The 25239-nt window shown below is 38.9% G+C and overlaps 1 protein-coding gene across 2 annotated transcripts in view; it reads left to right on the top strand.

The window, feature by feature from the left end:
* LOC117963280 (GRB2-associated-binding protein 3-like) overlaps window positions 1-21174 on the top strand; it is a 32224-nt gene extending 11050 nt beyond the window's left edge. The window contains exons 2-10 of one of the 2 annotated variants that reach the window (XM_058989496.1): window positions 2886-3195; window positions 12448-12673; window positions 12907-13364; window positions 13650-13705; window positions 13885-14104; window positions 14341-14431; window positions 16151-16226; window positions 17129-17248; window positions 20457-21174. In XM_058989496.1, the coding sequence (XP_058845479.1) occupies window positions 2886-3195; window positions 12448-12673; window positions 12907-13364; window positions 13650-13705; window positions 13885-14104; window positions 14341-14431; window positions 16151-16226; window positions 17129-17248; window positions 20457-20573 (1674 nt within the window). In that variant the 3' untranslated portion in view covers window positions 20574-21174. Of the gene's footprint in view, window positions 1-2885; window positions 3196-11996; window positions 12674-12906; window positions 13365-13649; window positions 13706-13884; window positions 14105-14340; window positions 14432-16150; window positions 16227-17128; window positions 17249-20456 lie in introns of those variants that run through there. The other variant, XM_058989495.1, reaches the window with a different exon arrangement.
* Window positions 21175-25239: the final 4065 nt, after the last annotated feature.

The raw sequence follows: 25239 nt of genomic DNA on the forward strand, positions 1-25239 counted from the left end.
CGCTTTGTACTTTGAATTAAAGTGAATTGAAAACTCATATGTAAACTTGTATATATGCACTTGTATTGTAACGCTTGAAATGTTTTTGCTTACGATTGTAAGTCGCCCTGGATAAGGGCGTCTGCTAAGAAATAAATAATAATAATAATAATAATAATAATAATAATAATAATAATAATATGCGCGCTTACATACTCTTTACACATTTCTCTTCAGATGTAAAAAAACGAATAAAAAGTGGTTTGTGGTTCGGTAACTGATAGATCCACTTTGCCCAACTTCCTGTTTATTTTCCTTGCATTAACAATCTACTGGCCTTGATGTCATGAGAGCACTGGTATTTAGAGATATGGTGCTGCAATGCAACATTCAGTAATATATATATATATACACAAGAAATCCCTGTTGAACATCATAACACAACCATGTCAAACTTGTGACAATTTACTTCACCAGCAATTGAAAAGTACAGTGTACTGTACTCACTGCTGGTGTGGATGACAGCAGTTTACAGCAGATTTTTTTCAATACTTTTGCAGTAGGTTTTTGCATGTCCTATATCATCTGTCTCATTGTCGCTAAGTTAGGAATCATACAAATCAGCTGCCATATATAATATATAATTTAGCAACTGGCTTAGTAAGCACTACTACTAAAACCCACTAGGACTGTTTTACATGTAACTGAAATGTCTATCCTCAATTTAGCCCTTCCCTTTCTAGAGTTTCCAATGGAGCTGGTTAATGTTTTTGTTTTGTTTTTGTTTCTTCTTCATTAGTTTCAATTTGAGTGACTCAGAGCTAGCCAGTTAAATGAACAGCTTGTCAGAACTGGGTATGTGTCAGTGTACTCAGTCACAAGAAGCCCTGCTGTCTGGATTGCAGTGCAAAGCGGTCAGCCCTGTAGCAGCAGCCTGCCCAGCACACCGCACTGTATGCTTTTATAATAGACGTTAGATCAGCTCTGAAGCTTCTCTGCACCAGCGTCTGTCTGCTCAGGCCTCTCACCTGAAATGTGTCTCGGATTGTGACGCGTCGCTTCGACTCTGCTGAAAGTGAAAGGATCATCAGAGAGGACGCACACACACACACGCACGCACACACACACACACACACAAGTCTTTGTTGTAGCCGAATGCACTCTCTTGGATCTTCGTGAGCCTCTGTTAATTAAGCCGCATGTACCTCCCGTTTGTAAACGGTTATTGCTGTCTAGTTATGTCAGCCTTCATAAGTGTGAATTGACAACCACATTCATTAGATGTATCATACTGTACATGATTAGGTGGGTGTCTGTGGTATAAACAGGCAGTTTCTTAGTTTGCATGAAATGTGTAAAAGAAAAAGAATCCTGTCTTTGAACACAAGTCAGTTTAAAGTCTAAAGTTATTAATAGTACTAATAATAATAATAATAATAATAATAATAATAATACACTTTTTCACACTGCCAGTTCAATTTAACCATGACTAACATTCATTTGAATAAAGTTCTGTGGAAAGAAAAGTTGTTTTACAGGTGATACTATGCCTTAGTACACATGCAAATGTGCTATTTCCCCGTTTTGTTCAGCAATACTCATATGAAAATTACTATTGGCTCTCCCACACAGTTGTTGCTTGTTAGATCCAGGGAGTAGTAGTAGTGCTAGATCTATTATATATTCAATGTAATTCAGGCCTAGTGCTAGTGAAGCTAGTGAAAATAGCAACTATTTTTTAATAGGCAGAAAGCCAGTGAACAACAATCGGATAGCAGAAATGAAATGAGTTGTATTAGTCATATAAGTAAAGGATCTGGATAGTCTTCTTATCCATGCATCCAGAATTAATACAATCACAGTGTACTACTATATGTCATCTCTAAAATGAACAATGCCTTCCTGTTTGTAAAAGCAACCATGAAACAAAAGGGGCAAATACATCCTCCTCCCATTACAAGGGTAAAAAAAGAAAGAAAAAGCAGTTGTATTTACTGCTCTCCTTTCTCAAGAACTGCATTCTTATAGAAATAGCTGGCAGTAGGTTTGAGGCAGGCCATACATTGTGTACAGTTAACTTCCTCTTTCAAACGTTTTCTGATTCTGGGAAATGCTGTATTTCCCCACAAAAAGCCTGACCAAAAATAAAAGTCGTGGTGTCTGAATGTGAGGCCAATGCAGTTTGTAAACGCTTCATAAAAACACAATATCATTTACATACCAGCATTTCCATTTGACTTAGAAACAGTTAGGTACAGTCTTTGTTAAATCAGGTGTGGACAAATCTAGCACCAAAGTCCTTAAAACAGTATGTTTTCTGATTGTTACCACTGGCAAGGTGGAGTCTTTTCTCATACAGCGAGTCTACTTTACCAAACTTTATAGACTTTTTTTGTTTGTTTGCTTCTAAACATTCTCTTAGTGCTTTGAAAAATCTTAACAAATTAATAAACCCTATCTAAAACAGCTGTAAAAAGCTGTATGAACTATGAGCAGTAGTGTGGCGTAGTGGTTAGGGCACTGGACTCTTGACCGGAGGGTTGTGGGTTCAATCCCTGGTATGGGACACTGCTGCTGTACCCTTGAGCAAGGTACTTTACCTAAATTGCTCCAGTAAAAACCCAACTGTATAAATGGGTAATTGTATGTAAAAATAATGTGATATCTTGTAACAATTGTAAGTCGCCCTGGATAAGGGCGTCTGCTAAGAAATAAATAATAATAATAATAATAATAATATGATCTCATTTATCAATACAGTGTGGGCTTTAAAGAAAAGAAAAAAAACTCTTAACAAAACAGTCCTCAAACCTGTTGTGTGAATTGGGCTCAGCTAACCCTTCACTTCACAACCCTAGCAATTCTCTCTGGCTCACTCCCTTGCTGTGCTTCTCCATTGTCTATAGGCTTGGCGGAAGCGCTGGTTCGTGCTGCGCCGGGGGCGGATGAGTGGAAACCCTGACGTCTTGGAGTACTACCGCAACAAGAACTCCAAAAAGCCGCTGCGTGTGATCGACCTGAACGAGTGCGGGGTCCACATGCACACACGCTCCGACGCTGGCGTGGTCAAGAGGGAGTTCATGAACAACCACATCTTCGTAGTGAAGACCTCCTTCCGCACCTTCTACCTGGTGGCCAAGACCCAGGAGGAGATGAACACCTGGGTGCACAACATCAGCCAGATCTGCCACTTCGGGCCCCTGGATGATGGGACAGGTACTGTAGGAGGAAACCATCCTGTTCGTATGGTCCAGTAGGGACCTCCTAATCTTCCACCAGGTCCATGTCAGTGATTCAGAGGGCTGATTACAACCATGTCAGCCCAGCCATGTGAAAAACATCATTTTTAAAATCCTCATTAAGTTCTGATGCACTCTATTCGAAGTTGAGAATCGTAAGGTAAAATAGAGGTGGGAGGTGCAAGGGGTGAGGATTACAGTTGTTTTGGGATTTCTAAATGATTCTGAAAGTGTGGTGTGCATTGACTTGCCTCCAATGCTGATCACTCATGTGGATCACTAGTAACAGCCTACTGCATAAACAACAATAAAAGATAATGACTCAGATTGCCCGTAACAAATGGAAAGATATGAAAACAGTGATACTGTACACAGCCAGCCCGAGGCACACAAAGGCAACCATACAGTAGGTATCATACAGTAGAACCACATACAACACCTCCAGACAACTCCTCCTTTTTTAAAGTGGAAAATGCGTTCTTTCTTTTAGCGCTTTATGTTTCTACTCCTGATATTGTTAATACTTGGTTTTCATTTAGGCTGCCTGCAGAAAAAAAGGTTTTGTGCCTGGTTGTGGACACCCCCTGAAGATGTGCTTAGATCTCTTAGTTTGGCGTCTTTCCCATGTTTAAATGTGGCATGCAAATCTGCCATGTACAGTAAGCCTTTCAAAAATAAAAAATAAATAATCCCTTTAAACAGCTAATTGGGATTTTCAATACAAGCTGAATCTATGACAGAACATGAACATGGATTTTTAAAACTAGCAAAAACAGTAATAAAAAAAGATCAGAGTTTACATGTGCAAGAAAAATAACATATTACAATAAACTAATGTATTATTAAACATCCACTGTCACTGAGACACACTTGCACGCTATAGTTCCAATTGAATAATGCTTCTAGGTGCTAATTGGCTCAATTTGACAGCATACCGTATTGTATGTAAAGATGAACTGGTTGTTACAGTATGTGTGAAGAGAAGGAGTTTCCTTTTCACTGGTTAATGCACTCACGTTATTCCATGAGTAAAAAAATAAAATAAAAAAAAATACATAGTTTCCAATGGGCATCAGGCACTCAAACACTTACATAGATCTGCAAACAAGCTCTAGCCCTCAACCATCATGCATTAACAGCATCAACAACCCCTATTACAAAACCAGCAGGGGCTCAGATGAAGGTGGTGCCACTGCTATTACAGTTTAAAAAACAACAACCAGCTCCTGGGGGACTGGATTTACAATGAACCAGATATACAGCATTGCACAGTACAATTCCCATCCTCTTTGGAAACATGCAAACGTGAGCCCTTCAGTCACAATTCTATAAGCGACCATCGATTCCAAATTCTGTAACTTCTACATTTTACATGCGTCCTTTGTTTCAAAAAGCGTGGTAAATTTTAAAAAAAAAATGTAACAGCTAGCAACGAATGATGGCAGAATTACGAGGGCAATAGCTGTTAAATGAAATGTGCTTTGGTCTTTCCTTTTTTTTTTTTTTTTTTTTTTTTTGCTGTTTGTGAATTTGAGTATTAAAAAGTCAGCTATGTGCTGCTTCCACAGTCTGACCAAATCAGTTACGCAGCTCGGTGACATGCTGCATTCGCTGTGCTGTCAATGGACCTTTGTGACGTTTTTTTTACCCAGACTGCACCATATTGTCTTATGGCAGAGTAACGGGATTTGGAATCTCAATGAAAGCGAGAGAGATTCCCCTTGCAGTTGCATTCCTTTCGGATTCCGCTAACAGCAATGTGATAATGGGTTTACTTGTCACTTAAAACCAGCAAGGCCCTCCTTGTCTCCTTCCACAGTGCCTCAAATACATCTGGGGTCTGGTCTGCTCGAGGTTATCTTGTGCTTGACAGTAGCTCCTCATAGAATGAAAGGGTCAGCATTACAAGAGACGTCGAGGTCACTCCGAGCTCACAGGCTCTTTGATGTGTTTTGACGTGGTTAGTGAACTTCTCTAAAGTTACTATATTTAGAGATCTTGCAGAAATAAGGTGGGTCTATCTGAGCTTTCTTTGTCACACTAACAGGGCTGTATCATAGCCTCTGTCTGGCAGGCAGGACTGGCTGAAGACGTTTGGACATCTCACATGATGTTTGAGAGCACAGCGCTTGTTTAATGCAATACTGTTTACCTGATTTTCAATACCAGGACATTTTCAAGAAGTGTGCACTTTCAGTCTAAACATAGTTACACCCTTTGCATGTTCTTTTAAGTGTTTCCTGAATATGGTCTTAATCCTTTAATAAGCATTTCACTATTTACAGATCTCAGCTCAGCATTTCACAGTGGTTACGCTGAAAACAGATTGATTTTGTTGTTAACCCCTTTGCTGCTGCATCTGAACGCTCGTACCGATTAGCAATAATAGGCACACTCTGTCACAATCCAGACAACCTGGTACAGAAGTCAGATGCAAGAGGCTTCTTGCTTACTGTAGTCCTGGCAATCACAAGCAGTTAAATAGAAAGAGTACACATATAATGAAATACATGTTCTGTTTTTAAATGAAGGACCCTGTGTTTTCTCACTAGAACTGCATTGCAGCATATTGAAAATCAGATTTAATGTAGTCCACTTGTTGCAGTACATGCAGCATGTTTTAATGGAAAGTCTGATCAACACAGTGGCTGCTAAGCAGACCTAGCAGTGTTTTAAACAACACAAGGTCAAGGTCCTTAACAGTGTCCAAACAGATAGAGTGCTGTTTTAATGCTTTCTGCTTGAGTGTGTGCTTAGGCACTTAGGCATTGAGTTTATGGGTTTACCGTGTGTCTATGGTGATGATATAACATTCAAGCAACGTTTTAATAATGCCTTTGAGGGTTGTTTTTTTTTAATTATACTTATAAAGATGTCCATATGGTTCCTAGTTCTAAACAAACAAAAATAAACTGTACCCTGATCTGCCCATGCAAATATCAGAACAATTGTGAAGCAATATATATATATATATATATATATATATATATATATATATATATATATATACACCATTTAGAAGCTGAATTCAGCCCTGCCGATCACTGTGTTCAAAAGGGATATGGACTCTTAAGTGCATCCAAGTGGTTTCTTGTCGATATCAGAACAGTTTTGTTATCCTTTGCACTGGAGCAAAAAATGTGGTGTGTATGTCTTTGTAAGACTTCTTTACACAAAGTTCATCAGAGGGCAGCGAGAGAGGATCCGACACGATCACAATGCTCACTGTACCACACCTTCACACCAAAGCATGGCCTGCCCTACAGGGACCATCAGAGGCACTAAACAAAGAAAGAAAGAAACACAGTCATGCCTGTACATCTCGATGGTGGAAGCGTTGTAGAACAATAAAACAGCAACAGGGGTTTTAAAAGTACACCCCAATATTCAGTTTAATATACACTTCAATAGTCTAAATACTGTAGTATGATTCAGTTCATTTTTTTTGTATTTATTTGATTCACATCACACGCAGCGTGCATATAGTACTATTGTGTTTTTGCAAACAGTATAGTATTTTTTTTTGTACGTTTCAGTTGCAGACGAATTGTTCTGGGGATTTCCCTTCAATAACTTTGAAACGAATGTGTGTGTGTGGGGGGGGGGGGGGGGGCTCCCTATCTTTCATCTATATGAACAGTGGAATAGAATGTAAATTAATTTTTTTTGGCATTTCCTTCATCCTTCTGGGCAATGTACTTTTGAGGTTACACTTTTCTTTGCAAGGAGTATCATTTAGTGGTACAGGTACGCCTACCACATCATTGCATTGGAGAAACAAACGCAGGTGTACCAAGCTGTTAAATCAGCATTCTGACAGTGTATCCCTTTGACAGAACACTAGGGTGTTTTTCACTTCAGTAACATGTTAATTGTGAAAACAGTCCTGGCTGTGGGTGGGAAGGGGCCTCATGTATGAGTGTCAAGCTTTTATTCAACGCCTCTGGTTACACAAGGAGGAGTGTGATTGATGTATCCTGATTCCCAGTTTGGAAATTAAATCTCCCACTTATCTTAGTCATGCAGATATTATTTTGTTCATTTCGTGGACCGTGAAAATTCATAATGTATTTTAAAAAATGGTTTTAATGGATTTATTGAGATTCTCCAATACAATGTTTTTTTTAGTTTTTTGTTTTTTTTTTAATCTGTTACTGGCACCGTGTCTCACATAAGATTTCTAACAAAAAAAAAAAGTGAGATTATTGTTAGACTGGGCTGCCAGAATTAAATGTGCTTTAAACAGTAAATATCCAAACCCATTTCAACTCTTCTGCACGACACCACTGTGTTAACACTGTGTTAACCCTAACCCATTTCAACTCTTCTGCACAGCACCACTGTGTTAACCCTAACCCATTTCAACACTTCTGCACAGCACCACTGTGTTAACCCTAACCCATTTCAACACTTCTGCACAGCACCACTGTGTTAACCCTAACCCTAACCCAGAGACAGAGTGAGAGATGATGACGACATAGAAAAGGTTAACAACAGCTTTTAAAATAGAGGGGATCAGAGAGATGGATACTGTTTGTTTTGCTACTGGTATATCTAAAAAGACACGCTGTGGTTTTGAGAGGTTTGAAAGGCTGTACTGCTTTATCTTTTTCAGTTTAACCACTTCTTGTTGTGCATTAATAGAGACTGCAGAATGTCAGAGAGCTTTGTATAGATTGTATGGGAGTGCAGATAAGACCATGTCAGAAAGAGAGTCAAGAAACATCCACAGGCATCTTCATAACGGGATCCTGTAAAGCTGAACTGTATGTACTCTGGCACACTGTATGATTCATCAGCCTGGTACTGCCAGTGATCCATTGAACTGGAGCACACACGCACAGACGCACGCCCAAAAACACACCAAACAACTGAAACTAAAAGAGAAGCATGAGAGTTTGTGACTTACTGTATGTGTGTAGAGTATTGCTCAGTGCATAATGTATGCTGAGATGTCCACTGCAGTTAATTACTTGCTTTGCAAAGTGCTTTGAGATGCTGGTAAAACTATAGTGGAGCAGCCTCAGTAACTCATTCTAATAGGATCGTATGTAAAGTCAGGTTGAATTCTCAGCACTTTCCACACCCAATAAAACCTACATCAACAGTCACTCGTTTGGGAAGAAAAACTAATCGAAATTTAATGCTTAAGAAAACACCATGTACACCCGGTATAGGTATAGCACTTAGAAAACCATTTAAAAAAGCTAAGAACAGCACAGATGAGCTGTAAATATAATCTTTCAAAGGGACCCTGCCTTGCCAGGATTCACATCCAAATGATTATTTGAAGTCATTGTGGGGGAGGTAAAGCGACTCACCCCCCAGGGAGGTCAGGCTGAGCTGAGTACAGTAGGAGGAGGAGGAGGAGGAGGAGGAGGAGGAGGAAGCCTCCAGTCTTCTGCTCTGACCACTGCGCCACATTCTCATATGAACTGCACTTTAACTTCCATATCTCACTTCTGATCTGCACCGCTGCAGTCACGTTACTGTACCAACATTGCAACTACAATTTTAACTGCAGATTGCTATCTGCATTAAATGCGAAAACCGCAGCATTGGGAATGTCGGTTCAATGCTGCAGGGATTTTCAGTTTCAGCAATTCAAGTCACGAGCACGCTGTGGGTGTGCAGTAGCAGTGTGGTCTTACATGATGCATTTTCACTGCAGTAACTTAGAGGAGTGATAGCACTGGCAACATTATCACCCTGGTATCGTTGTTCTTGTGTTGAATCTCGTTAAGCTTCTTTGCTGTTTTTTTTACACACTCTGGGCTATTCAGGCATTTCAAAAGCTAGAATAAAACAAGGCTGTTACTTTATCCCTCTCTGTCAATTTCTTTCCATTGGTCTGTTTGTAAGTGGCCTTCAGCACATGAAAGTTGGGAGATACCAGTAAGTTTAAAGATTTGTAATGTTGTACTTGATAAATCAGCATATCCTGAATCAAAGAAACAAAAAAAACACATGCAACTAACAAACCAAGCGAAGTCAGAAAATCGCAGGAATGTAATATTTAATTTGCATGGTTTGATAGAATACAGAGCACGGGTCCTCAGTGCCTGGACTGACGCGGTGAGCTCCAGGAGGCTGGTGGTGAAAGCCCTTTACTAACCTTCAGGCTGTAGTGATATATGCAGCCTTGATTCCACTTCTAAGATCTGATCCCTGTAACAGGATCAGTGTGCATTAAAGACAGGAGAGCCTCATGAGTCTTTAATCACCGCTTTCTTTATGTAGCTTTCAAACCGTACTGTATCGCAATGCTATGAATGAAAGATTTTTTTTTTTTTAAATGCCAGCATGAACATTCCTGACAACTCTACTCCCTAAGACTCTCTTTGCACTGAATATCCACACTATGTATTTATTTATTTATATACATTTCTCTGAAAACAGATTCTCTTTTAATGGTTTTCATGATGTAGAGTTTCTGTAACTGAGGGATGTCAATGCCAATAACAAATTCTGCTGTGCATAATTCACTTATACATAATGTATAAGTGAGTAGGCTATAGTATAGAGTCTGTGAAACAGGTAGTGAAATGTACATGTTCACACAGTGCATACATACATAAATACATACATACATACATACAGATATTGATCAAAGAATAGATTGCTCAGACTTTGGGACAGCCTGTTCCCGAATTTGATTGCGTGGGTGTCTGTCAGTGATCCCTGTGATGTCCATGAATTATACAGAGCAGCAGCCTTGCCTTTTCTAAACACTGCAGCTCCTGTCCTGCCCCAAGAGACCTCACACTCCGTCAGATAAGCGCCCCTGCCTCTGCGCGCCACTGAGCTAACGCTGCATAGCTATCTATCATAGATAGTGTATAGATACCTGTTTATATGCTGCTTTTGTTTTTAACAATAAAATGTAATAAGTTTTAATAAGTAATTTGCAGTGGTCATGTTCTTATAAATAGAAGTTATAGGATGAGTGTGCAACCAAGACGTCTCTAAAAGGTCTACCATCAAGCTACAAGCCTTTGCCAACAGCGATAAACGTATCTGGATCTTTATTGAGACCTTTTTTGCAATAAGGCATTTATAAATTGCCTTGCATTGGTTTGCACCTCTAATAACAAGCATTGTGGTGCACTTTATGCCTTCTAGTTTATATATATATGTGTGTGTGTGTGTGTGTGTGTGTGTGTGTGTGTGTGTGTATATACATATATATATATACACACACACACACGCATATATATATATATATATATATATATATATATATATATATATATATATATATATATATATATATATATATATATATATATATATATTTGGGGCTATCTAGGTGACATTTAAGCACGTCAGACTCGTAAACTTTCACCTAGTTCTCCTTAAAGGGGAGATTAATATGGGGCTTTCCATAACACTGACGACTCACAGCCCTGCTCTGTTCTTGTTCTATTTGAAATGGTAAATGCACCTTGAAAAGGGATTCTCTGATATATACGCTGCAGCTCAGCAGTTACGTTTAACCAGAGAGCGTCCTCAGCCACTCGGGATGCAGGAGAGCAACCAGCCGTCAGAGCTGTGCCCCCTGGTGGTTGAATTAGAGCGGTGCAGCCTGGATTTGTACAGCCATAGCAGCTTGAATGCCCACCTCCCGGGAATCTTTTACACCAGATAAATGTGAGCACAACTGACCTGGAGGGTTATTAGCGCCATATACGTTGCGTTATTAAAATAACAGCTCTGCCACTGCCCTAGATGCTGCTTAGAGGAATGAATTAGTTGGAATGCTTATTGTTAACAGCTGTAGAAACCAATACAAATTACTGCATTGCCTCCCAGTGTCAATCGACCTCGTTTCAAGCTGAATCTGATTGTTCTTCAGATGGGTTCTCTGTGCATTCTAGCATTAGAAAAAAACTGCTGTATCAAAGTCAAAATGCAGGGATTGGAATATGTTCCTTTAAATAAATTAGTAATGCGGTTATGTTATAAAACGTGTCTTGTTTGTCAAATGTACTCGGGCAATATGATCTGAATTTGTGAACATGTTAGTTCTACCGTTTGCTTTGCGCCAGCGCGATTAATTCAATCGTGCAGGCTATTCTGAGGTGCCGATGGGAGAGACATACAATATACTGTGCATGGCCAGGGGCTGTTTATGATCTGTAAATGGGGTCTGCAATTTAAAGCTGAGACTGTGTGTTTAGGAAGGGAGCATTCGTGTCCACATGGAAAGTGAACTCTTCATTACAAGGGAATCCTGAAAAATAACTCCAATATCTTTTAAATTGAATTTGGAGTTCCAGTCCAGCCTGCTAGCTGGCTTATCAGTTCATAGTAATAATAATAATAATAATAATAATAATAATAATAATAATAATACAATAAAACGCAATGGAATTGAGAGGGAACACTCTGTCAGTCAGTGTTCATTTGAATTGCATCCAGGAAAAAATGGCACTTACAGGAATGGGCACACTAGATAAGGGAGGGGCTATGAAAACAACCCGATATCTTCCTCAAAACCTATTAATAATCATTCTGTTATAAAAAAAAAAAAAAGTAGTTAAGTTCTGTTTTATTATGTCCATCCCGAAAAAGGGAAGACATTCTGTCAACCTCTGTCCCTTTGTGTCCCTCTAACGCTTGTTTTTGACTCACAAACGAGATGACGTGATGTCATGTGCATGTCGGGAAAGGGTTTTATGGTCCCAGTAAACAGTCATGGTGTGGTCAGGGTGGAGCGGTGCAGTTCTCTAATGGATTAGGAGTGTTGTTAATGCATCAGCACGCACTGCAGTGAGCTGGCACACCTTGCAAAGAGGGTGATCTTGTTAAACTGCTATGACAGCAGAGGCTCGCTGGAAACAGAAAAATGGTTCATGTGTTTTTTTGTTTACAAAAGCAAGTTCTAATTTAGGCATGGCAAGTCTGACCTCAATTCAGTCCATTGCAGTGCATTGTAAAAACCTCAATTTGCCTAGCTTAATCTCACAGGGGCCCTGCTATTACCAACTGAAATACCCATCATCATCATCATTGTACCTTGTGTGCAATCATGCTTTACAAATGTATGCAGTATTTCCAATTACCCCCCAACAGGATGAAAACGTTTATGGACCTACAATCTTATCAAAGTCGCTTCAAACTAGGTCTCCTGGAACCAGGTTTCATGCCGCTGTTGCTGAAAAGGTGGCTTTGTGTTCCTGGATCTTTAGGCTGACCGTTGCCCTTGTGTTTTGTCTTGCTCTTGTAGATTCGGTGGAGAGCCTTTCCCAGACTGCCTCCTCTCTGCAGCCCTCCCCTTCGGCCTCCACCCACACCTCCAGGGTCACAGACGACATCTCGTTCTCGGCGCACGACCTCACCGCCGACACGGACACCAACACCACGGAGGAGAGCCACAGCGAGTCTGACTCCAGTCTGCCCCCGGACTACCTCTTCCTGTCACAGTGCGAGAGCGGAAGAATCAACATCCCCAGGCAAGTTCCACGAAACACATCACACATCTCAACTGACAACAAACACGCTAGGTTATCCGTACTGTTTACACCATGCTATTCCAATGCAAATAAAACCCTTGCTGCTTGTTTGCTTCAATCTGGTAAGCCAGTTCTTTGAGGTTATTTGAGCAGGGGTTTGTTTTTTCAGTATCTGTTTTTTTTTTTGTTTTGTTATTTATTTATTGATGTATTCGATTGTTTGTTTATTTCAGGTGTAACACCTGGTCACAGACAGACAGGTGGCTGGAGCAGAATTCGTCAGACAGCGTGTTTGAAGACGTGATCCTTTCCCCGCTCAGCTCCTATCAGCCCCCGTCTCCATTCTCGCCTCTGGACACGGCATTCTCGTCCTCCACAGACCCTAGCACCTTCACGCCGCTCGAGCGGGGCGCCTCGTCCCGGGACTTCACCTCTTCATCCCCACTGACTGCCCACGCCCAGCCCCAGATCTTCCGGTTCGATAAGAACCTCGTCGCCTCCGCTCTGGGGGGCACTCCAGACGGGAACACGCCCCCGCCACGGCCCCCCAAGCCCAAGAGCTTCTCTGAGCGACGGCAGGAGGAGTTCACGGCCCACACAATGCTCGTGAACGGAAACGGTGCCTACGCTGTGCCGGCAAGCGGTGTGCAGCGAAGAATCTCCCTGTCCGGTCTGGATAACGTCAGGAGAGGTAATCCATACTGAGATGAATGTGCATTACTGAGCAGCCCTGGGTATGAAATATGAGACACTCTCTTACAGTGTACTACAAAACCTGCACAAACTCCATAGTATACTATACAGAATACCAGGACCTGAGTATGCAGCACACCTTTCATGTAACTCGCAAACTGTATGCACAGTAGGTCACTGAAATTCTCCCCAGTGCTGTAAAATGCTCTAAAAATCCAGCTGTGGCCTGTCTTGGCAAGGGTATAGGTTTAGTCAAATTAAACCCTAAGGTTTTTTTTTGCAGCTGAATTTGAAGGGATCTCTATAAGGAGCCGGGACAAGAGGCTGAGTCTTAATTTGGTAAGTAGCTTGTCAGATATTTTATAAATAAAAGCCATTAGGTGTGGCGAATGAAACGACCAATAAAAAACCTAAACACAATAACCTCATTTCAAAACAGTCCAGCTTTTTGGAGGTTTTCAAATGAAACGCCATGTAATTTAGACAGGTGTCTAATTTGAAATGTATTTTGCTTTCAGCCCAGGAGGGTTCCAGCATACAGCCCAAGCCCAGTGGACATACCCGAGGACAGTTATGTGCCCATGAACCCTGGAGCCTCTCCCTCCATCTCTACCTTCGACTGCCCCTCCGACGGGTACATCCCCATGAGCCCCACCAGCACAAAGTTCCTGCTGTCCAACGGAAACACAGAACCAGGACCTCCCCCAGTGAAAAGGCACCTGAAGCCCCTCCAGAGAGGTGAGAGAACGCACACAGCAGCTCCAAACACTGCGCACAGCTGCTTTTATTAAAAAAATGAAATCAATTAAGCTCAAGTATTGAAAAAGAAACAATATCTATATCCAGAATTTATTTTATTTTTTAATTGTGTATTTATTTATTTATTTATTTATTTATTTATTTATTTATTGCTCCTATCCCTGATACCGCTAATTAAAAAGTGAACTTTTTGTCATTTGCTTTGTTGAGCACAGCAAGACCTCCGCCACTGGATCTGAGAGGCCTTACCACGATCAGGGAACATCCTATCCATATGCCTCTCATAAGATCATCGACAGAGCCCTTGTAAGTACAGTACCGTGTAAGAAACACCCTAGTCTAGCTCAAACGTTGATCCATATACTCTGATAAGAGTAAAATTAATTTAAAAGAGGTCAGTTTCTTCTCTCTCATTTTTCTCAAGCCTGCACCAGTATCTGTCCGAGCTGCCTGGCTTTTGCATTTCACAGAATTTAAACCACAAAAGAAACAGGAAGTCAGCTGGTGTCACACCCTTATAGACAACTCCAGTCTCTAGTTCACATGCGGTTTAGCTGTTGGCTTCAACTTTGCATTTGTTCAACTGACCAAGTTAAAACTACCGGTATATTATTTACATACCCAGCATTTCCTTTGAATACATTTTAGTTTATTTGCCGGTAGTTAAAACCAGGACAAAATAAAAAATCATAATAACACAAAAAGTACACAAATTGAATGAAAACAAACAAATGAACCTCATAACACTAAATTCTATTCAAGCATTCTTAACAATCCGTGCATAACAGCTAGAACATGCTGCATTCGAGGATAGGTAGTGGAATACCAACATTACCAGACCCCAGTGTTCGGAGGGTTTTGTCCCACTTGAGCCAGAAGCTACTGCGTTATGTTCAGGTTTTATTTTTTATGAAGATTCCATTTTGACACTCACAGAAGACACAATCAGGGGAAACGGGCAGGAAAGGGGATTGTTATGGATTAAAGGCTTGCCTGCAGTGCCGAGATTGGATGACTTCAATGGATTTAATTGGCTATGCAGATTTTAGTTAACTAAACAGCCAAGTTACATGCAAAGCTGATGATTCAGTCCAGATGCATTCATTATCGGTACTGACACCTTCATTTTGAACGCGTTATATTAAAGACTGTCTTGTGAACAAACTGCCAGCGTAAATGGCTGTGCTTAAAATACAGGTGGGCCAGGATAAATTGCTAAACAATTAAGCAATTCAGCCTGGCCAGCTGCATTCACATGGACATTAACAGATCTAAGGCTCTAAATTAATTATTTCCTGGGAACATTTATAAAGTAATACATTTAAATCTGAAAATAAAGATACGGTAATGCTGTTATTGATGCAGTTGAGGAAACAATTCTGCACATTTATACTGTAGAATACAGGAGCGAATGAGAAGTATCAAAATAAAGAAGCTATTTACCTCAAATAAATCAGCAAAATAAACCCTGTATACATGTAAGGGGCTTTCACCCCATCACAGTCATGATATACTATTGCAGATGCTTTGGATGTAGGTCCCAGGGTAATACATTGTCATACTCTTGGTGAGGTTCTGGTCTGTATATCACTGGCATTGATTGTTTTATTGTAAGCTATAGTTAGGTAAAGTAAACTGTGATAATGTTATGATGGTGTTAGATTAATTGAAATGCTTTTGGTGTGTTTTAACATTGCATATAATTGTGATTAAACTATTTGGCAGATCACAAGCATTTGACAAAATAGATACTAGTTTCCATCTGTGCAGCCAGACTCCTATCAGTTTATATTTATAGAATGTTCCACTTTGGCACCACAAGTACTGTAGCGTTGCCTAATTTTCTTTGAATGTGGTATCTACTAACAGAATTCAACATTGGACTGCAGTGTAGTGTACGAAACACAGCCTGTCTGGGCTGTCACAGAGCAGTGTCATGAAACACATGTCAATTGTCTCTGTGTTGGCCTTGCTTCACCACATCTGTCAGAAGCAGCATCCTTGACCCTGATTGTGTGTTTCCAGTCCTTGCAACCCGGCACCAGGAAGAGCCACAGCCAGTGTCACATTCGGGGAGGAAGACAGCAGCTTCACACCGGGGGTAATAATAATAATAATAATAATAATAATAATAATAATAATAATAATACGACTACTACTACTACTACTACTACTACTACTACTACTAATAATAATAATAATAATAATAACAATAATAATAATAATAATAATAATAATAATATTGAGTGGACTGACAGCTCTAAAATTTTCTGCCGCCCATCTTCAATCATCACTCTGTTCCAGATGTGCTCAGTAATGAACCCAAGTCACACAGTTCAGTTTTGAATAACTTTGTTTTCTGTTAACTTTGTTTTCTGTTGTCGGTCTCTTGAACCCTAAACTTTATTTAATTCCATATATCATTAATGTGTATAAAAGTGTATCATCGATTAAACCATGTCTGAAAGAGTAAATAAAAAAAACTTTCTCTTGTTATATTGGGTTCAAGCTCGATTTGCCATGCAGACTCCAGACTTTATTATTTGACTAAACTAAACAGCCCAGTACCTTAGCCTGGGGTAATCCTGGATAGTCAAATCTACAGCCCAGGTGAATTAATCGAACAGAAGAAATCTGCTGCAGACTGGCTTGCTATGCAAAGTAATGATCAAATCCTAATTGGTTAAAATAAATAATTCACAATGTGGATCGATCCTCAAAGTTTCTGCTGATAACGATATGAGCTGGGAACCACCAGCTCCCTTAGACAAGGCCAGCGTGCAGGATGAGCCAGGAGATAGGAATAATGCTGTGCCCCAATTCTACAGCCCAGGCAGCTCCCAGGGTCTCAGTCTGAAGGGAGTGCACTAGCAAAGGCACACTTGCAGAGAGGAATCAAAGATTTGTAACCTTATAAAACTAACAAGAAGCAACTTAGCTGCTGGGAGGTGCAGTTAGAAGATTGTTGATGCTAATGATGCTGGTTTTTTTATGTGTTTGCAGGAGCATTCGCGCAGGAATTCTCCCATCAATACGCACATTTTCTTTCCTTTGCCGAGAAAATCTAACCTGGACTATCTGGCTCTGGACTTCAACTCAGCATCTCCTTCTCCTGTTCAGAAGGTATACTACACCTGTAACCAAATTAAAATGAGAGAGAGAAAGAGAGAGAGAGAGAGAGAGAGAGAGAGAGAGAGAGAGAGAGAGAGAGATTTTACTGTGTAAAATGTGCATGCTGTATCATTTTATGGTAAACACTGTATATGAACATATTCCTGTAGTAATATTGGAGAAGTCATTTTTATTTATTTATTTTTTTTATCTCCCTTTAATGATCTAAATCCCCTCTTTCTAGGGACTGTTGCCGTCAGTACCTCTGCTGAGAAAACTGAGAACGGTCTCGTTAGAAATAATGCGTTCCCATCAATGCCACGTCTTTCTCTAGACATCCACTTTACATCTGTAGAGCTGGAGCCCAATATATACTTAAATTATTTAGTTTTTCATTCAATGCTGAAAAATGATGAAATATTCAAGTTTCTTATTCAAATAAAACACCCTGCTGTTTTATATGGGCTCCAAGAAAAATAAACCACAACTAGTGATCTTTTTATTTTCATCATAAACATTGAAATGGCTGAGGTGCATCCATTTCAGCATGATATCCCAGACTAAACACAAATAAATCAGTTAAATAGACAGTGTTGTCTTTGTAAAGTAAATTCTGTGATGCCGAGCTGTGCTGTTTTAATAGTTGTGACAGTACAATAAAAAAAAAAATTGACACAAGAAAAAACACAGAAAGCAAAGCATTGACCTTTGCTGTATTTTAAGTTTTTAGAAGAAAATATATAACTACAACAAAAATGTCACATTTAAAAACGCTCCCTTGAGACAGGATCGAGAAAGCTGTATGCAAGCTGTATGCAATACCTTTAGTATGAGAAACTGAAGTGGACTCTTCAGAGTCAGGTAGTTCATTCCATATGCAAACACTGAATAGAACTGAACTTTCCTCCATTAGAAAGGATGATTTGTTTTTCACCATTGAAACAGCAATGCTATCGAGTACTTTTATTTAACATAAATAAAACAAAACAAATCCATTTGAACTAATAATAACAAGTTTTAACTTTTAGCTGCAACCCACTGGTGCTCCTTTCTAAGCCCTAGCCTCTACAATAGTGAACATACAGGCCAGGTGCAGCCTGTTATGCACACCTGCATGATTTGAAACCAAATGGAAATGAAGTATTTAAATCAAGGCTCAAACTTAACCCTTTGTTGGGTCCTGTTAATATACACATTTAACAACAAAAAACTAACACAAATGTATACCACAAATAAAGTAAACACATTTAAATAGGAACATAATGATAATACTGTTATTGATGTAGTTGGTGGGATAGTTCTGTGCATTTATACTGTAGACTGTGAGTGAATGAAAAGGAAAGATGTAACTAATAAAATTACCAAGCCAGAAGTAAACAACTCAGACATTTTATTAAGGGGCTTGTGGGTAGGCTATTAGACTATTGGTGTTTTTTGTCTCATCTGACAATAATAACACTTATGACGATTTGGAGAAGATTGAAAATCTGGTCTGTAGTGGTCAAGTTATAAGGACTGTGAAATTATGTATGATTACATCTCCCTGTTCACATAGACGGAGAACAATATTTTATTGAATACACTTGACTGTGTAGCATTGCTTTTTTCTTTAAATATGACACTGGGTCATTTTTCACAGGAGCTGTTGACAGAGCCTTTACAGTATCCAGGCAACAGCTGTTTAAATAGAAATAGAATTGTCTTTGTGGCATTTCAACCAGTCACTTTACTGAGGGGTTACATAAGCAGCTGGTTTGTTTTTCAGATGCATAATACTTTCTAAGTGAGTTGATCTGATGGTTAGACCATCTCAAACAGTAAAACAGTATTCTTCTGAGTTCATATATATATATATTAGACCTGTATGCATATGCATACTGTAGCTACTTCACCTCATGTCATTGAACACAACACACAAGATAATAAAGGCAGTTACAGTACCTTAATACCGGCTCAAGGCAGGGAAGCTGGTGAAGGAAAGCCCTGATGTTCTTGGCCAGCCTATCATTCTTCCACTTTTTATTTTGGATTCTGAGAACAGCGTAGTCCTAAATAATAGGACTAATAGCCCTGAGGCTGTAGAAACGCAAGTAATTACACTCTATTAAGTGGTACGGTTATTTATAATGAACAAGTGAAACAGTCTGGTGCGTGTAACAGAATTAGTATAAATATTCACCTCATGCACTTGAATGTACTCTAGACTTGGTTTATAAGCATACTACTGTGCAGAAGATCAGTAAAAGGAATACTTTAATATGCACTGTATAATATACACCAGTAAATGTATATGAGTCCTATAGAGGTTGGTGATTGAGTTATGATTTAAACCTGGTATGTAGTCCACTTAGGTCAAATGCACATTTACTAGCATATAATCAATTTAAGCAATGTTCTACTCAGCAGTGAATTCATACAGTTCAGTGTACCAATGCAAACAAAAGCAGCAGGGAAATCGTTCTTGTTATTTTTATCCCATAATCTGTTTTAATGACTTGGCATTCTTGTCTGTGCAGCTAAAAATGAAGGACAATGCACAAATGCAGCTGTTTTTATTGGAACATCTGAACATCAGAAAATAGTTGATGCAAGGAAGCCAATAATCAAGCAATGAAATGTAACGCAGCTTGCACATGGATAGCTCTGCCTTGTGGAATTCTGAAGAGCCATTCCTAGAACAGATCGGCTCCTGACTTTCTCTGGAATATGCTGTTCTGTATACAATGAACAATGTCTGTGATTGCAGCGGGCAAGAAGCATTATCGTGTTGTTTACTGAATAAACCTTAATTTCACAGCTCTCACGAGCAGCATTCCATTTTGATAATTTATTAAAGGCCAGCTTTCATCACATAACTAGGTGGGCAAAAAAATATACAGCTGAGTGAGTTGTTACATAGACACTTGTTATTAAACAATAATTTCAGCAACATATTTACACATTTTAGTTTAAGGATACCTGTAACACTGCATGCCCTACCATTATTAAATTGTCTATAGCATTCTTTATAACATTATAGCATGTATATTTCTGGCTGAGTGATTATAGAAACGTTTTTCACAGGCAATGCATATGAAATGTTACTCGGCATGCCATGGGGTAATAATTGTCTTTGTTTTCCTTTTGGCACAAACACCTGTAATATCTTATGTACCTTAAACCCCAGCCAGGCGTTACCTACAGTATGTCTCTTACACACATCTGTTCTGTCTCTCTCTAGAAACCCATGCTTGCTGATGAGATGCGGGTGGACTACGTCCAGGTGGACGAGCAGAAGACACAGGCCCTTCAGAACACTAAGCAGGAGTGGACAGACGTGAGGCAGTCAAAAGTTTGAACGAAACTTTCAAATTCCTACTGAAAAACTCACCAGCACTGGACCATGGGGATACAAGGGAAACCACAGACTAGCTAGTAAGAAAAACCTGGCACCGAGAGATATGTTAATGATTCATTCTTCAGGATCTTCATATCTCCAGCCTCAGACTTGTAAACCGGCTTTTCCCTGTATTTCCAAAAAGAGAAATATCCTTGTTTGCATTACCAATTCTGAGAGTGCTTGTAAGACCTTGAATTATATTAGGAGTCTGGAGTCAAATCTGTTTAGATCATTACACTAGACACTCTTATCAGTAGCATTACCATTATCAGCAGTGTTGTGGTCATGTCTTTTTTATTTCTGTCCACTCATTATCTTTTTGGCTGAATCTTTCACCCTGGGCTATTTCAAGTTTAAACTTCTTTTTTTTAATGTTATTACACAGCACACTAACACTAAGCTTCACCTAATATTTGGTTGCTATGGGTATTATCATGTGGCATTAGCCCTTTGAAAAGCATTAACCTTAGGCATTCATCTATGCAGGAATACTGTAACCAAACACTGCCATCTGTGATAATATAACCTTAAAACATGTTCAAGTATATATATATATATATATATATATATATATATATATATATATATATATATATATATATATATATATATATATATATATAATCAAAAGTGCATTAATAACATAAACACATTATAAAGTATACATAGCACTTATGCGGGACCCCTGGCCTGAAGTAAGCTGGGATGTGCTCATTAAATGACCTCCATGTGGAGGTGTCATTTTATCCTTTGGCTCCCCATGCCTGCTTCTTAAGATCTAGTGCTTCACTGAGAATCCTTTGCAGCTGCAGAAGGTGAAGTTTATTCTGGAAATAGTCTAGTTTGCCTTAGTTTATGGCAAGTCACTGGTGTCTGGACAAAGTTCACTTCCTCATGAAGTACTGTATGCATCGGTATGTATTCTTTTTTTTTTTTTTTTTTTTTTTTTTTTTAAATTGAATCCAAATAATTAAGCGAGCCAAAAAAAAAAGAAAAACATCCTGATAGAAATTATATAAATGATATTTTTTTTTATTATTAACCGCACAGAAAATAGCATGTGCTGGGCTGTTTACAACGCTCCACATAGCTGCAGCTAGAACTACAGCTGCAAATCATACATCACTGACATTGCACTTATTTACAGCAACAGAAAAGCAGCAGGAAGGCTATCGCAAGTATCGCAAGATTAAAAGTAATCTGACTGTGTTTACACAAGGAAGTTCATTTTAGACCAATGGATATATATGTGCGTCATTACCATATATATATATATATATATATATATATATATATATATATATATATATATATATATATATATATATACACACAGTATATATAGATGTACACACAAGGTTTAAATGATAAAAAAATCACTTATTCACTTATTTATTTCACGACATTTCAGACAAACTGTGTTTTCTTTCTACAAAGCTGAAGAAGGGCTTTTGTCCGAAACGTCCTGAAATAAATAAATTTATGTTTTAATCATTTAAACCTTTTGTGTACATCCAAAATAGGACACGCTATGCTCTGCGTGTTTAATAAAAATACACGTTCTGCATGGGTTTGGCATGTGTAATATCATACCTTTCTGCATGAGTTCAGGGGTGGGTGTTTTCCATTTGTTCAGGTACATTTACTTTGAATTAACCACTATGAGGGCAAGCTACTAAAATGCATTACATTTATCTTACACTTTTAAATATGGTATGTTGTAACACTTTTTTTTCATAGATGTTCTTAAATTTCTATATTTGCAATGAAATAAGATATTCAAAGGTGTGTATACAAGTAATAAGATGTAAAAAAAAAAAATATGTACAAAAGATTGCGCACTGATATCTAAGTAAGACATTTCTATTTATGGGAAAATGAAAGAATTTATGTTCATTTTTTTCTTTTTCTTTTGTATATGTAAGTAATGTGTGTGTGTGTGGGGGGGGGGGGGGGGGGGGAGTAACCTGCTGGAAATTAAAGAAGAATTTCTTATTAGGATGCCAATTCAGGGGCACGAGTTGGCAGGTAAACTATCATTATTTGCCCATGTTACATGTATCTTAAAGGGATACCACATTTCTCAGGAATACAGACATACAGAACGTTTGGTTTGTTTGAATGGCCTAGCAGGCGATCTCAACCCCCCTGCCATTAACTCTGTATTAACCCTGCTGGTGCTTGACCACTTTATTATCATCACAAAACACAATACAAACAAAATAAGAAGGGCAGCAAAATATCAGGGGCATAGATGTGGGCATTGGGGTTACGATCCACTGCTGTGTATGTACTTACAATAGACCCCCATTACAGCAGGAGATCATTCTAACCATGTCACATTTACATTGTGCCATACAGTGTGCATTTCGTTATGCGTTTCATTTCCTAGTTGCTATGCACACAGATCGCAGACCCCCAATCTAACAGACCTGTTCAAAAACGAATTAAAAAGGGCACCCAGTCGGGTTATGTTGTTACAGATCCAGGTAGAAACAGAATCCCAATCCTGTTCTAGAATCCATTCTTGATGAGCATTCCGTCTCTGTGATTGTCCCACCCTAGGTTTGCAGGGTAAGTGTTCATTTCATTCTGGAGACAATGATCAGTCAAGCGTTTTACATACTGGCTAATATCATCATGTCACGACAGCGCTGTACCTGTAGCTGTCACCACAAACACTTGTACACATGCATGTCTCTTCCCAGGCACACAGCAGGTTTGCATGTGCGATTTTGGGGATCGAATCAATTATGTTTTACTGCGGGCAGCACAGTGAGAAAAGGGTACACACTCTGACAAATAGGACATTCAGCTGCAGGCTGAATCCACACAGAACCTAGAATCGTTTGGTAAAACAGTTTGGCAGAAATTGTATTTATTTATTAATTAATGTGTGTATTTATCTCTGTTTTGATTCAGTTTGATTCTAATGCCAAATAGGACAAAAATGCCATATTCAGTAATGTGCAACATGTTCTAAGCACTGTAAATTACATGGAAAATATAGGGTCCTGTATGCATCTTCTGTTTAAGATATATACATATATTTATATATATATATATATATATATACACACACAGCTCAATAGGTTAAAATAGCTGCTATCTACCTGCGTGTAACTACAAATGAGGCACCAGAGGGTAACAGGTTTTGGGTTCAATGTTTGAGTTGAAAAATGTGTTCCCCTTTAAAGTCTGTTTGAAAATGTACTTCAGAGTTCAGACGTGCTTAAAAAGATAGAAAAAAGTCACAAGTCATCAGAGAAACCATTGCAAACCAGTTTACCAATCATGGAAGAAGTTTATTACAGCGAGGTCCATGTAGATACTTCAGCACACGGATAATGCTCTAAATTCAAAAGGGGCCTCGAGTGTAGAAAAACACATTGTTCTGTGATGTGGTTAAAACCCTAGTCTGGATCTTTGAGTCCTGTTTCAACACACTGTCACTGTAATCAGTCCTGTCATCTCAATGGCATATTCCATAGCTTTCCTGAGAAGATCCAATGCTGTACTTGTGTTACACAAATAACCTCCTGTGACTGGTGTTTGTTTGCTTTTCTGTTCTTTATAATATGAAGTTTTGTGTAAATACTGCACTTGCGTACAATCACTGGCTGAAGCGTCTTCAAAACTGCTAATAAAATAAAAGCTGTTTGAAATGTTTTACAGTACCTGCAATGTTTGAGTTTCTTAATCAGTTTACTACATCCTTAATTATCTAATCCACAGTATCTTTGCCTGCATTCAAATTAAATCTGCAGATTGAGGTCCTTCTGTCAGGAGATAATTGCTGAAAAGCACCTTGCAAAGAAAGTTGCCAGAATGATAACCAAAGACCACAAAGCTCTCTCGCTGTGAGACAGATAATGCAAGAGTCGAGGAAATTCTGAGCGTAAAACCAACATTTCTGTAGGGAAGTAGGGAAGAGAGGTTCCAAGACATATGGTTTGGGCTCTCTCTTTAATAAAAGATATTGTGATGAGTCAATTTCTTTGCTATAATGAGGTTTCGGATTTCTAGTGCATCTTTTGATTTACATTTCAATGGGGAAGCTTTACCAGAAGATTCCTGGAAAAGGTCAAAATCAGCATTTAAATGGAGATTTAAATTAAAGAGACACACACACAGAAAACCCTCAAAGAGCCACTGGTATCTAAACACATGTATAGCAGATCAGAAAGCTTTTTCTAATATTTATCTTAAATCTGAGATTATTCAAATAGTCCTGGGTTTATTCCCTCTTGTGTGGTTCACCAGAATGAGCACATGAGGGGAGGGGAATTTAAATTAAAAAAAACTGTTTGTGTGTGTTGGATCACTGAGGATAAGATTCTCACATTGTCCAGTAGGGGGTGCAATGGAGCCCTTCAGATGTGTCACAGCTGCATCTGTGAATCACAATTTGTGCTGGATGCTGTCGTGAAACCTACAGAACTTTAATTTTCCCAAAGGATATTCATTTTCCACTGAGTGCCTGCTTTGCTGATGTCCTTTTTTCAGTTCAGGAGAAGGAATGTGTTAGAATAAAGATACTGGTTTTAGAGTCAGGTATTTTAAAACATAGCAGTCTTGTGGTGATAATATAAAATGGTGCTTTTTAAATAATATGTAGGTGCCA

Source organism: Acipenser ruthenus, chromosome 16, assembly GCF_902713425.1.
Source record: "Acipenser ruthenus chromosome 16, fAciRut3.2 maternal haplotype, whole genome shotgun sequence".
Taxonomy (NCBI): domain Eukaryota; kingdom Metazoa; phylum Chordata; class Actinopteri; order Acipenseriformes; family Acipenseridae; genus Acipenser; species Acipenser ruthenus.